The sequence below is a fragment of the Rosa chinensis genome, chromosome 5 (assembly GCF_002994745.2).
Source record: "Rosa chinensis cultivar Old Blush chromosome 5, RchiOBHm-V2, whole genome shotgun sequence".
Taxonomy (NCBI): Eukaryota; Viridiplantae; Streptophyta; class Magnoliopsida; order Rosales; family Rosaceae; genus Rosa; species Rosa chinensis.
In genome coordinates this window covers 43,192,367-43,206,580 of record NC_037092.1, presented here as the reverse complement: position 1 = coordinate 43,206,580, position 14,214 = coordinate 43,192,367, and the positions used below count along the sequence as shown (strand labels likewise).

The following is a 14,214-nucleotide window of genomic DNA, read 5'->3' as shown; positions in this document are numbered from 1 at the left end:
TATTAGTCGGCGTGTACGTGAATAAGCGGCAAGTCTTATTCCTCAAAATGCTGTACAACTTTAAAGTTTATTGGTTGCATTAGCAAATGGAAGATGTTTGCTGACAATAACATCTAAAGCTTCACTTCTAAAATAAAATGATAATGATAATTGCTAAGATTAAAGTGAGTGCATGCCGAAATTAAAGATTTTTTTTAATAAATTACGAACACTCTCGACAAATTGTTTTCCGAATTAACAAACACCATAAAGAATGCGTCAATCTGAAATATTTATAACTCTTCATACCACCTGCATAGTACTCAAATAATACCATGCAAGAAAACAAGACTTATTTCCAAATAATCACTAGCGGGACCCACTGGAACCACCACGACGTGACCGGTCAAGCTGGCCCAGCCCCGGCGTGGACATATTCACAGAGGAGCATGCCTCTCCTACATCTGAATTGAATAGGACTCAACGTCCTCCAGCGCTTATATAAAGCCAAAAATCTTCTACAACAGATAAGATCTCTGATCTAATTCTTCTCTCGACATTATCGACCATTACTGACTTAAGCGTCGAAGTGTTTTAGGCCGGCAAACCCGGTTTCTGTCTGACTTTTGTTGTGTTGGACCGATTGCGAGAAGAGAAGGAAAGGAGGCAAGACAGATTCGTGATTCCAGACCCCGACAGTAGTTTCACTCGTCGTAAGCCCCGAAAACAATAACCGTTCTAAATTTTTTATAGCAATCGCCAACGTCAAACATCGTGGCTGATGCAATTAAGACATTCGATGGAACGTTAAAGTTAAGTTACACATGTAACTCTCGCCGCAAGCTTTGCAAAGTTTCATTAAAGTCGTACTTACGCCAATCACGTGCACGCATTACTCACTAACTATTGGCGCAATAACTCTTTATCATTATTTTCTCAATGACTGTGCGGCGTTATATAACATTTTACATTAATTAGTTATTACATAGACATGAGGAGATCACTCGTTACCCAAAAAGCAAATCACTGCTTTATTTTAAGTGCATTCTTTAACCACTCCTCAAATCAATCACATGAGGAGCCCTAATTCTTTTTCATCTACAAAAAGTTAACAAGGTCAGAGTTTAAAAAAAAAAAATACTGAGTAGGATATTTTTCTCCAAAAGAACTTAAGAAGAGTCAATTTTTTCTTGTTGACAATATCACAGTAATTTATTATTCGTTTTACCGGAAATCATTGAATTTATTAAGAAGGATAAGATTATACATGATGAATTTAGAAGTGGTAAATTAATTTTCCAAAACGCAAAGATTCGGGGTGACAAATGGGCTAACCCGGCCAGTCGGTCCATTCGTGCTTGAACAAGCCCGTTTAATTTTTTGTCCACAGTTATTTCCTAAACATATTTTGATTGTGGAATTGTCTAGAATTTTGAGAATTTAAATGATCTGATACATAAATAGTGTAATATATAATGACCACTTGTTGGATACTTATCTGCATTTAAAACTTGATAATTTAGCGGTAAATCATTTAAACGTAATCGAGCTATCGAAACACGTACGCACTGTTTAAATGTAACTCTCTTATTTAGAGCCGATAGGCAATTAAACACGTTACTTCTTTTAAAGAGCGCATAAGCGTTTACACAGTTAGTTCATTTGAGTCTTAAATGCGGTTATGTTTTCTCCCTTATAAATATATTATCACATGAAACTAAACTCCAACAAAGCGATCATTACCAGAAAACACATTCGTGAGTAATCACATAACATTGCAAAGGGAGTTATGGCCGGACCACGCAGGTGCCATCTTTTGGTGATTTTTCTCTTGCAGGTGACATTAAATGCTTTTGCAACCCCAACACTGGAGGGGCCAGCAAATGTTAAAGACTGTGAAAGACAGTTCACAGAAAAGTGCGGGATCGAAGTAGGAAACAGCATTTTCAATAATGGATTTTTGAGTGATGATTGTTGTCGAGATCTTGTAAAGTTGGGTAAACCATGCCACGATACCTTCCTCAACACGTCCCTTGCGGCACGTCATCCTAGTGCAAACAAAGCTCAAACTTTGGCAAAGGGCGAAAAAATTTGGACAGAGTGCGTTGCCATCGACAATTCAGACAAACACGAGACCAAGCCGGTAAAGGAATGCTTGGAAAAGTCCCCCCTAAGTGCGGAGAGGAAATAGAGAAAAGCGTTTATCAAGGTACGGTTGTGACTGATGCTTGTTGTCGTGATCTTGTCTCATGGGGAAAATCATGCCACGATATCATCGCAGAGCGAAATCACGATGTACGTCATCCCAGTGTCAACAAGGCACAGGCTTTGGCAAGTAGCGAAAAAGTTTGGAATCTATGTGCCGCAATCTCACGTTCACCTGCTTCTTCTCCATCGAATTAGAAAAATTAAATCGGTTACCAGACATGATATGATATGAAATACGCGATATTTTTTTTATTAGATCATAAATTTTATTCTTCATTTTAGAAAATGGCTCTACTGTTTGTGTTTAAATTATTCCATTTTGCATTTCCACAATACATGCACATCGAAGAACACAATACACCTACAATTAAGCGCCCAATTTGCACATCGGTCTCGAATGCCTATTTTCTAGTAATGTTTCTTAAAAGGCCCGTAAGCTGTCCGACGGATGTTCGATTTGGAGATATTGTAATACAACATGTGTAAACTTCAGTGCTCAATTTTATTAGTCGGCGTGTACGTGAATAAGCGGCAAGTCTTATTCCTCAAAATGCTGTACAACTTTAAAGTTTATTGGTTGCATTAGCAAATGGAAGATGTTTGCTGACAATAACATCTAAAGCTTCACTTCTAAAATAAAATGATAATGATAATTGCTAAGATTAAAGTGAGTGCATGCCGAAATTAAAGATTTTTTTTAATAAATTACGTACACTCTCGACAAATTGTTTTCCGAATTAACAAACACCATAAAGAATGCGTCAATCTGAAATATTTATAACTCTTCATACCACCTGCATAGTACTCAAATAATACCATGCAAGAAAACAAGACTTATTTCCAAATAATCACTAGCGGGACCCACTGGAACCACCACGACGTGACCGGTCAAGCTGGCCCAGCCCCGGCGTGGACATATTCACAGAGGAGCATGCCTCTCCTACATCTGAATTGAATAGGACTCAACGTCCTCCAGCGCTTATATAAAGCCAAAAATCTTCTACAACAGATAAGATCTCTGATCTAATTCTTCTCTCGACATTATCGACCATTACTGACTTAAGCGTCGAAGTGTTTTAGGCCGGCAAACCCGGTTTCTGTCTGACTTTTGTTGTGTTGGACCGATTGCGAGAAGAGAAGGAAAGGAGGCAAGACAGATTCGTGATTCCAGACCCCGACAGTAGTTTCACTCGTCGTAAGCCCCGGAAACAATAACCGTTCTAAATTTTTTATAGCAATCGCCAACGTCAAACATCGTGGCTGATGCAATTAAGACATTCGATGGAACGTTAAAGTTAAGTTACACATGTAACTCTCGCCGCATGCTTTGCAAAGTTTCATTAAAGTCGTACTTACGCCAATCACGTGCACGCATTACTCACTAACTATTGGCGCAATAACTCTTTATCATTATTTTCTCAATGACTGTGCGGCGTTATATAACATTTTACATTAATTAGTTATTACATAGACATGAGGAGATCACTCGTTACCCAAAAAGCAAATCACTGCTTTATTTTAAGTGCATTCTTTAACCACTCCTCAAATCAATCACATGAGGAGCCCTAATTCTTTTTCATCTACAAAAAGTTAACAAGGTCAGAGTTTAAAAAAAAAAATACTGAGTAGGATATTTTTCTCCAAAAGAACTTAAGAAGAGTCAATTTTTTCTTGTTGACAATATCACAGTAATTTATTATTCGTTTTACCGGAAATCATTGAATTTATTAAGAAGGATAAGATTATACATGATGAATTTAGAAGTGGTAAATTAATTTTCCAAAACGCAAAGATTCGGGGTGACAAATGGGCTAACCCGGCCAGTCGGTCCATTCGTGCTTGAACAAGCCCGTTTAATTTTTTGTCCACAGTTATTTCCTAAACATATTTTGATTGTGGAATTGTCTAGAATTTTGAGAATTTAAATGATCTGATACATAAATAGTGTAATATATAATGACCACTTGTTGGATACTTATCTGCATTTAAAACTTGATAATTTAGCGGTAAATCATTTAAACGTAATCGAGCTATCGAAACACGTACGCACTGTTTAAATGTAACTCTCTTATTTAGAGCCGATAGGCAATTAAACACGTTACTTCTTTTAAAGAGCGCATAAGCGTTTACACAGTTAGTTCATTTGAGTCTTAAATGCGGTTATGTTTTCTCCCTTATAAATATATTATCACATGAAACTAAACTCCAACAAAGCGATCATTACCAGAAAACACATTCGTGAGTAATCACATAACATTGCAAAGGGAGTTATGGCCGGACCACGCAGGTGCCATCTTTTGGTGATTTTTCTCTTGCAGGTGACATTAAATGCTTTTGCAACCCCAACACTGGAGGGGCCAGCAAATGTTAAAGACTGTGAAAGACAGTTCACAGAAAAGTGCGGGATCGAAGTAGGAAACAGCATTTTCAATAATGGATTTTTGAGTGATGATTGTTGTCGAGATCTTGTAAAGTTGGGTAAACCATGCCACGATACCTTCCTCAACACGTCCCTTGCGGCACGTCATCCTAGTGCAAACAAAGCTCAAACTTTGGCAAAGGGCGAAAAAATTTGGACAGAGTGCGTTGCCATCGACAATTCAGACAAACACGAGACCAAGCCGGTAAAGGAATGCTTGGAAAAGTTCCCCCCTAAGTGCGGAGAGGAAATAGAGAAAAGCGTTTATCAAGGTACGGTTGTGACTGATGCTTGTTGTCGTGATCTTGTCTCATGGGGAAAATCATGCCACGATATCATCGCAGAGCGAAATCACGATGTACGTCATCCCAGTGTCAACAAGGCACAGGCTTTGGCAAGTAGCGAAAAAGTTTGGAATCTATGTGCCGCAATCTCACGTTCACCTGCTTCTTCTCCATCGAATTAGAAAAATTAAATCGGTTACCAGACATGATATGATATGAAATACGCGATATTTTTTTTATTAGATCATAAATTTTATTCTTCATTTTAGAAAATGGCTCTACTGTTTGTGTTTAAATTATTACATTTTGCATTTCCACAATACATGCACATCGAAGAACACAATACACCTACAATTAAGCGCCCAATTTGCACATCGGTCTCGAATGCCTATTTTCTAGTAATGTTTCTTAAAAGGCCCGTAAGCTGTCCGACGGATGTTAGATTTGGAGATATTGTAATACAACATGTGTAAACTTCAGTGCTCAATTTTATTAGTCGGCGTGTACGTGAATAAGCGGCAAGTCTTATTCCTCAAAATGCTGTACAACTTTAAAGTTTATTGGTTGCATTAGCAAATGGAAGATGTTTGCTGACAATAACATCTAAAGCTTCACTTCTAAAATAAAATGATAATGATAATTGCTAAGATTAAAGTGAGTGCATGCCGAAATTAAAGATTTTTTTTAATAAATTACGAACACTCTCGACAAATTGTTTTCCGAATTAACAAACACCATAAAGAATGCGTCAATCTGAAATATTTATAACTCTTCATACCACCTGCATAGTACTCAAATAATACCATGCAAGAAAACAAGACTTATTTCCAAATAATCACTAGCGGGACCCACTGGAACCACCACGACGTGACCGGTCAAGCTGGCCCAGCCCCGGCGTGGACATATTCACAGAGGAGCATGCCTCTCCTACATCTGAATTGAATAGGACTCAACGTCCTCCAGCGCTTATATAAAGCCAAAAATCTTCTACAACAGATAAGATCTCTGATCTAATTCTTCTCTCGACATTATCGACCATTACTGACTTAAGCGTCGAAGTGTTTTAGGCCGGCAAACCCGGTTTCTGTCTGACTTTTGTTGTGTTGGACCGATTGCGAGAAGAGAAGGAAAGGAGGCAAGACAGATTCGTGATTCCAGACCCCGACAGTAGTTTCACTCGTCGTAAGCCCCGGAAACAATAACCGTTCTAAATTTTTTATAGCAATCGCCAACGTCAAACATCGTGGCTGATGCAATTAAGACATTCGATGGAACGTTAAAGTTAAGTTACACATGTAACTCTCGCCGCATGCTTTGCAAAGTTTCTGTACATACATGTACATTTGCAAACATAATTAGCTATAATGGGCCACGCTCATTGTACCGCCGAAGGTACTAATTCCAACTAAAGGAATGACACGCAGACACACCGCTAGGCAGGCTACAGCCTCAGCGTCGGACCATCTCCAGATCACCGTTGACGCGCCGCCACGCGCCACGCCAAGATGGCATCAGAGGCTTCTGAAACTGGGAACTGAAGCATATCAGTCCCACATCGAAAACAAAGAGAAGATCAACCTCTTCCTCACCTATAAAAGGTTCTCTCCTCTCTCCTCATTGATTACGCATTCAATACTCATCTACTGTTACTTTGTCAATACAAGTACATTGACTAACTTAGGCATCGGAGAGCAGAAGACCGCCCGGCGCGGTCTCTCTCTGACGTCCGTTGTATTTCACTTGACAGATAACGGGAGCTTCGAGAACAACACGAGTACCGATCCGCCCATCGGATCAACGTTAGCTAGGGTCCAGCTACCGCTGGACTTTCAGATATCGACATTGGCGCCGTCTGTGGGAATCCTTGAACAGAAGGTCATCCCGCTACAATCACCATGACTAACGATAGCGGGGGAAACGCTGAGGAGCAGGCAGAACAGCCCGCCATCCCCCAACCCTCCGACCCTGCGATCGGCGTTAACCGCACACTATTCACAACCCCGGCCAACCCCGGCGGTGAGGCAAATCCAGGCAGCAGTCGCCCATCTGGCCAAGATCTCGTCACCATGTACGAGCTAGCACTGGCGGATCTTCACAAGGCAAACAGAGAACGTGAGGAGGAGCGCAGGGAAAAGGGTGAAGCCCAAAGGCAGGTGGCTACACTAATGACACGTTTTGAGGAACTAAAGAAGACGCTGGCGGCCACCGACCGCCCGGCACAGAGCGAGCAGTCACGTAGCACCAGGCGTAGTCGACCCAGCACCGGAACATTGGTACCAGGACCGGTCGTACAGATGCAGGTATCGCTGAACCCACCTGAGTTGTTGGGAATGGGACCACCGCCCATACCTCAGCTAATGTTAGAGCAGGAGGCAGAATCACTCCCGCACACCAACCGCTCAGAAACCAGGGCGAGGACAGAGGGTAATCCGCCTGTGCCGAGGTGCAGGCCAGCCCAGCGGATCATTAAGACCGATTCCGCAGACGAGGCGACCGCCCAGCTATTGGAAAGGATGCACCAACTGGAGCAGAGATTGATTCGGGTGGAGTCGGGCGTCCCAGCGCCAACTCGGAATCCGCTCTTCACTTCCAGACCCGGGCCCTTTTCCGCTGCAATTCTGCAGGCTGTCAGACCAGCATATGCAGAAACCCCAAAGATGTCGCACTACGGCGGAATGTCCGATCCCTTCGTCCACATGGACACCTTCAAGAAGGTCACCAACAACAAGGGTTTCGACGACGCCACCTTATGCCATTTGTTCAGCGAAACACTAGATGGCGAGGCAATGAACTGGTTCTTTGAATGTCCACCAGGTTCTGTCGGCTCATTCCATGCACTATCACACGCTTTCCTCTCTCGTTTCATCTTATTGTCTGCCGGGCATCACAACACAAGTCAGCTATTCAGCGTTAAGCAGGGGGAGGACGAATCACTGAAGGCCTTCGTCACAAGGTGGCGGGCGGCAGCGTCTCAGTGCCGTGACCTGGACAAAACTATGGCATCAGCGGCCTTCAGGAAGGGACTTCTCAAGGGACTGTTCCTCTATCACCTCAATTACAGTCATCCCAATGCGACGTATGACCACGGCATGAGTGAGGCGGTCATTCACGCCCAGGCGGAATTCATCACATATGGAGAAACCTCACCACCACCAGCAACGCCAACAAAGTCAACACAACCGTCCTCCAGTCACCAGGAAACCGATAACAAAACCCCCCCAGCACCACCAACTGACAAGAAAAGGGAGTGGCAGCAGGGCCACCACCAGAACAAGCGGCAGAAGGACCAGCCTTACAACAGGGGAAACCGCCCAACCCATGGAGATAACCGCAACAAGCAGGCGGAGTCCTCGCAGCGGTATGCAGTTTTCACGGTCTTAACGGCCTCATATGAAGATATCTATAATCAGTGCAAGGATCAGATTCCACCGCCACCCCCTCCAAAGTACCCAAAAACGGGTAAACCCAGGAACACCAGCAAGTGGTGCAAATACCACGAGGACAGTGGCCACAATACCAATAGCTGCAATGCTCTCAAAACAGCCGTTGAGACCTTGTACCGTGACGGCAAGATGGAACAGTTCAGGGTGCGCCAACCACCACCAGTAATTGCCAACGTCGAGACCTTGGGCCGCATCAACACCATCGATGGCAGTGCTCTAATCACCAACATGTCCCACAGGGCAAGAAAGCGCTATGCACGCGCTAATCATCCGAAGGAAGTCTGCAACATCCACTACGAAAGATCCGCCAAACTCCCAAGATCAGGTTGGGAACCTATTACCTTCTCAGAGGAGGAGGAACGCGGAGTGCATTTACCCCACGATGACCCATTCTTGGTCGATGCCATTCTTGGCAAATTCTCAGTGGGGAGAATCTTAGTGGATAGTGGATCCGCTGTCAACGTTATCTTCAGCGGTTGCTACGACCATCTCAAACGAAACAAAAAAGTACTCCAGGATCACGAGCCACTACTCAGCTTTTCCGGTGACGTCACACAACCGCTAGGGTCGGATTATATGTGCTTGGTTATTGGCACTAGTCCGTGCATGGCGGAGGTGCATACGGAGTTCATTATCGTCGACTGTATCAGTTCATACAACGCCATCATTGGTCGACCAGCGCTTAACAAGCTCAAGTGCATCATTGCCGGGTACATGCTTCTCATGAAGTTCCCCACACCCAAAGGCACGGGCTGTGTGAGGGGAAGCCAGCAGCTGGCACGAGAATGTTATTCAACGACTATAACGCGGTCAACGCGCCGCCATGAAATTCTGACAGTGGGTAACGAGGCACCGTCACCAAACATCTTTGAGGATCCTAGGGATGAGGAGGAGAAATATGTAAGGAAGGAGTCGGTCAACCCGGGCACGTCGTTAAAGGTTGTCTGCATCTCAGACGAACACCCTGAGCGGACAGTCCGCATAGGCGCCCAACTAGATGCAGAGGTGGAGGCAGAACTCACTCAATTCCTGCGTGACAACGCCGCCGTCTTTGCATGGTCCTACGCGGACATGCCAGGTATCTCCCCTGAAATTATCACTCATAAGCTGACCATCAAACCCTCCTTTTACCCTATCAAGCAGAAGCGGAGGGCCTTTGATGAGGAAAAATACCGGGCAATTGGAGAGGAGGTCGCCAAACTACGGGACATTGGGTTCATCAGCCAAGTCATCTATCCCCAGTGGATCTCAAATTTGGTAATGGTAAAAAAGCCCAGCGGCAAGTGGCGGATGTGCGTCGACTTCAAAAATCTCAACCATGCCCAAAGGATAGTTTCCCGCTACCTCGTATCGATCAGTTAGTCGATTCAACTGCCGGACACGAGCTCCTCAGCATGATGGACGCTTTCTCCGGATACAATCAGATCAAGATGCACCCCAGCGACCAGGAATGTACCACCTTCACCACCGATAAAGGCCTCTATTGCTACAATGTCATGCCTTTCGGTCTAAAGAACGCCGGTGCAACTTACCAGCGGTTGATGAACGCCATGTTCGCTGAGCATCTGGGCAAAATCATCGAGGTCTACGTGGACGACATGCTAGTTAAGAGCATAAAGGCCAGTGGGCATGTGGCAAACCTCAGGATCATGGTAACCATCCTCCTGGCCTATGATATGCGCCTCAACCCAGAAAAATGTTTCTTTGCAGTCACCGCTAGCAAATTTCTCGGTTACATCGTCAGCGAGCGAGGTATCGAGGCTAACCCGGATAAGGTACAGGCCATCCTTAACCTGGCGAACCCCGAGTATAAGGTGGACGTCCAGTGCCTCCAGGGCAAGTTAACCGCCCTTTCTCGATTCATCTCTCTACTCACTGATAGGTGTGCCCCATTCTTCAAACTACTCAAAACAACTCATAAGAAGGTCATTGACTGGAACCCAGAGTGTCAGGCGGCGTTCCAGGGCCTAAAGGAATACCTGGCGGCAGTCCCTCTCCTTTCTGTCCCTGTGCAAGGAGAAACACTGTTCATCTATCTAGCGGTCTCGGCAACGGCGATAAGTTGCGCCATTGTCCGGCGGGAAGGCCAGGATGAGCTCCCAGTATTCTACACCGATAGAGGCATGAACGGAGCAGAAACAAGATATTCACCGTTGGAGCAACTGGCCCTCGCACTTATCGTTGCCGCCAGACGCCTCCGGCAGTACTTCCAGGCTCACACCATCCATGTGTTAACCGATCAACCGCTGAGGCAAGTGATGCAGAACCCTGAACACTCGGGGCGCCTCAGTAAGTGGGCCATTGAGCTCAGCGAATTCGACATAGAGTACAAGCCAAGAACCGCCATGAAGGGCCAGGCAGTGGCGGACTTCATCGCTGAACTTACTGAGCGTCAGCCGGAACCCGGTACTCAAACAGAGCCCGGAACAGAAATAGTAAACGGTGAGGAGGCAACTCCCCTACGGTCAAATTGGAACCTGCACGTGGACGGCTCCGCTTGCGCCAAGGCCAGCGGCGCCGGAGTCATCTTAACAGGACCCGGGGGACTGAACGCGGAGTACGCGTTGAAATTCAACTTCAAAGCTTCAAACAATATGGCGGAATATGAGGCACTTGTCGCCGGTCTACTCCTCGCCATTGACTCAGGAGCTGACAGCGTCAACATATTTAGCGACTCGCAACTAGTCGTTAACCAAGTCAACGACAGCTTCCAGGCTAAGGACCAGCAGTTAGCGGCATATTTGGGGTACGTCAAAACGTTGCTAAAAAAGTTCAAATTTCACACCATCACACAAATCCCCAGGGAAAAGAACGCTAAGGCTGATTCACTGGCGAGACTGGCAACCGCCCAACCACATCAGAGTCCAGCGGACACAAGGGTGGAGTACCTAGACAAGCCAAGTATCACAAAGACCCTGGCGGAGATTTGCAACATTCAGGTCAATCCCAGCTGGATGGACGAGATCATTGCATATAAGCGCAGCGGCACATTGCCTGAAGACAAAGTCCACGCAAGACAGCTCAAGCGCAGGGCAACCCGCTACAACATCCAGGATGGCAAGCTTTACCGCCAGGGATTCACCCATCCCAACCTCCGCTGTCTAACCCCAGAAGAGGGAAAGGTCGTCCTAGCAGAAATCCATGGCGGGGAATGCGGAAACCACTCGGGCGCCAGATCCTTGGCCAACCGCACAATGCGACAAGGTTACTTCTGGCCCACGCTTGGTGATGACGCCCGGCGGATTTCGAGGTCTTGCCACAAATGCCAACAGTTTGCAGATCTCCCACACGCACCGGCAGAACCACTCTCAGTCATCATCGGCCCATGGATTCATTCCACGTGGGGCCTTGATTTGATGGGAAAGTTCCAAACCGCTAAGGGCCAGTTCAAGTACATCATTGTCGCCATCGACTACAACAGTAAGTGGGTAGAAGCGGAGCCGCTGACGGCAATAACTACCGCAAAGGTAATTCGCTTCCTTTGGAAGAATATCTACTGCCGCTATGGCGTCCCACATACAATCATTACAGACAACGGCACACAGTTCAACAATAAGGAACTCATCTCATTTGCCGCCAACCTGGGCACCAAGTTAAGTTTTGCATCTGTCGCCCATCCCCAAACCAACGGCCAGGTCGAAGCAGCAAACAAGATAATCAAGAAGCTGCTAAAAAAGAAGCTCGACGACGCCAAGGGTTTGTGGGCGGAAAAACTTCCAGAGGTCCTATGGGCCATCCGGACAACTCCAACTACCGCCACCGGCGAAACTCCTTTTTGTATGATGTTCGGCACAGAAGCTGTCCTTCCTATTGAGGTAACTCAGCCCACCGCTAGGGTCAACGGCTACTGCCCAGAGACCAACAGCAACGGCGTCAACTTGGACAGGGACCTCCTAGAGGAAAAAAGACACAAGGCCCATTTACACAATTTACAAAACAAACAACGGGTATCGCGTTTCTACAAAGCCAGGGTCAAGGCCCGGAACCTCCAATTGGGGGACTCGGTCATGAAGGAAGTCATCCCGCCACCAACAAAACTCCGCCCAACATGGGAAGGCCCGTACAAAATTGTGGAAGTCGTTAGCCCAGGCACCTTCTACTTAATGGACAAAGACGGCGTCACATCGACCCACCCTTGGAATACTGAACACCTTCGGTATTACTACAAATAGTCAAACCGCTACCCAAGAGCATCTTGACTTAGCTAAATTTTTGTTCAAATATTTAGCTAAGGGAAGCTACCCAACGGGTACTACCCTACTTTTGTACACTGATCCGTCAGCTATCAATGAAACGAGGAATTATTCAAACCATTGTTACCAAGTCTAGCACTGAGGGCAACTGGCAACGCCAGCAATCGTCGGCGGACTTCGTCCGCTACGTGGTGCACTTGGACCAATCTTAATTCCTTTAATGTTTCATTGATCGACAGAAGAAATATATATAACTCAAAACACTAGCACTTGCAAACACATCATGGCAAACCAATTCAGAAATTTATTACACTTTCAATATTCTTTACAAGCTGTCGTGACTCAGCGGCCACAAAAAAAACAAAAAAAAAAAAAACTAGGAAAGTCTCCAGCGGCCTCGGCCGGCTTCAGGGGTTGCCTTCGACATTTTCTGCTTCAGCGGGCGGCGGCACGATCGATCGACTCGCTTGGTCGGACCCTCGCGCCGTCGGACTAGGGGTCTCCATGGTACCATCCGCCCGGGTGTGTGCCTCCAGGAATCCAGCACGTGACACCTCCGACGGGGTGGGGTGGGGAGTCTGCTGGGACCCTTCCGCCGGATGAGCGCCACTTTCTCCACTGCCCGAGCAGGCACCTCCGGCTGGGGCAGGCACGTCTGTCTCCGGCGGGATACTCTCAGCCGGCGGCGCGTCAGGCTGTGATGCTTTGGCGAAGTCAATGGCGCCCTTCCGCTTCAGCATGTCTATATTTGCTCGGGCCCCAGCCTTCGCCGACTCGGTCATTGCCTTCTTAAACTCCGCCGACTGCTTGAACGCCTCAACGGCGGCGGCCGCAGCGGTACTCCCTTCAGCCCTCAGCTGGGTAACCTCACCCCCAGCCGCTTCACTTCAGCCATTCTGTCGGCGGACTCCCGCTGCACAATAATGAGTTTTTTATCCTTGGCGGCTATCCGCTTCTGCAGCAGGACGATGTCTTGCTCCAACTTGGAGACATATTCATTCCTCTCCAAGTCCCGCTCAATGGCTACGTTGAGCTTACCGCGGACGTCGGCATAATCACATTCCGCCTTGGCAAACCCCCGCTCCGCCTCCGCCAGCTTCTCCTTCGCCTCCGCCAACTCCCTCTGGAGACCTTGGATTTCATCCCTGAGCTCCCCCTCAATCAGGGGCCGCTTCGACGCCGCCACGAACATGTCGTGCAGTCCCGCCGATATTTGACCAAATGCCGAGCTGAAGGGTGATTGGTCAATTGCCGTGGGGCGCGAGATACCTGCTAGGCCGCCGAACCCTAGCCGTTCGCATAGATGGAAGAGGAACTCCCGCTCACCATCTGTCATGAACGCAGCATACTCGGCAAACGAGTCCAGATCACTAACGGCGGGCGCCTCTCCCTCCACCGCAACAGTTTTCGAAGGAGCTTGGCGAGCCTTCTTCTGTCGGCGGGCCCCGATTACCTCAACCTCCTCTTCCTCTTCCTCGTCAGGAGAATCAACCTGCCGGCGTTTTCTCTCCAGCGTCCTTTGGTTCCCGGCAACGGTCCTCGTCACCCTCACTGGCGGCTCCGCCGGCTGCACCACTTTCCCCTTTTGAGGGCCACGCCTCTGAGCAGGCATCCGCTCCTTCTGTTGCCCTGCCGCAACGCTTCCCCTCTCCCCGCCAGCCGCTTGGGTCCCCGTCTGCACTACCGGC

General features: G+C 46.9%; 1 protein-coding gene across 1 annotated transcript; it reads left to right on the top strand.

Moving 5' to 3' along the window:
• The first annotated feature begins 1,768 nt into the window (after positions 1 to 1,768).
• Positions 1,769 to 2,170, top strand: LOC112203886 (protein DOWN-REGULATED IN DIF1 11-like). Its single transcript, XM_024344790.1, has one exon. It carries the CDS (start codon positions 1,769 to 1,771, stop codon positions 2,168 to 2,170), a length of 402 nt encoding a protein of 133 aa, XP_024200558.1.
• Positions 2,171 to 14,214: the final 12,044 nt, after the last annotated feature.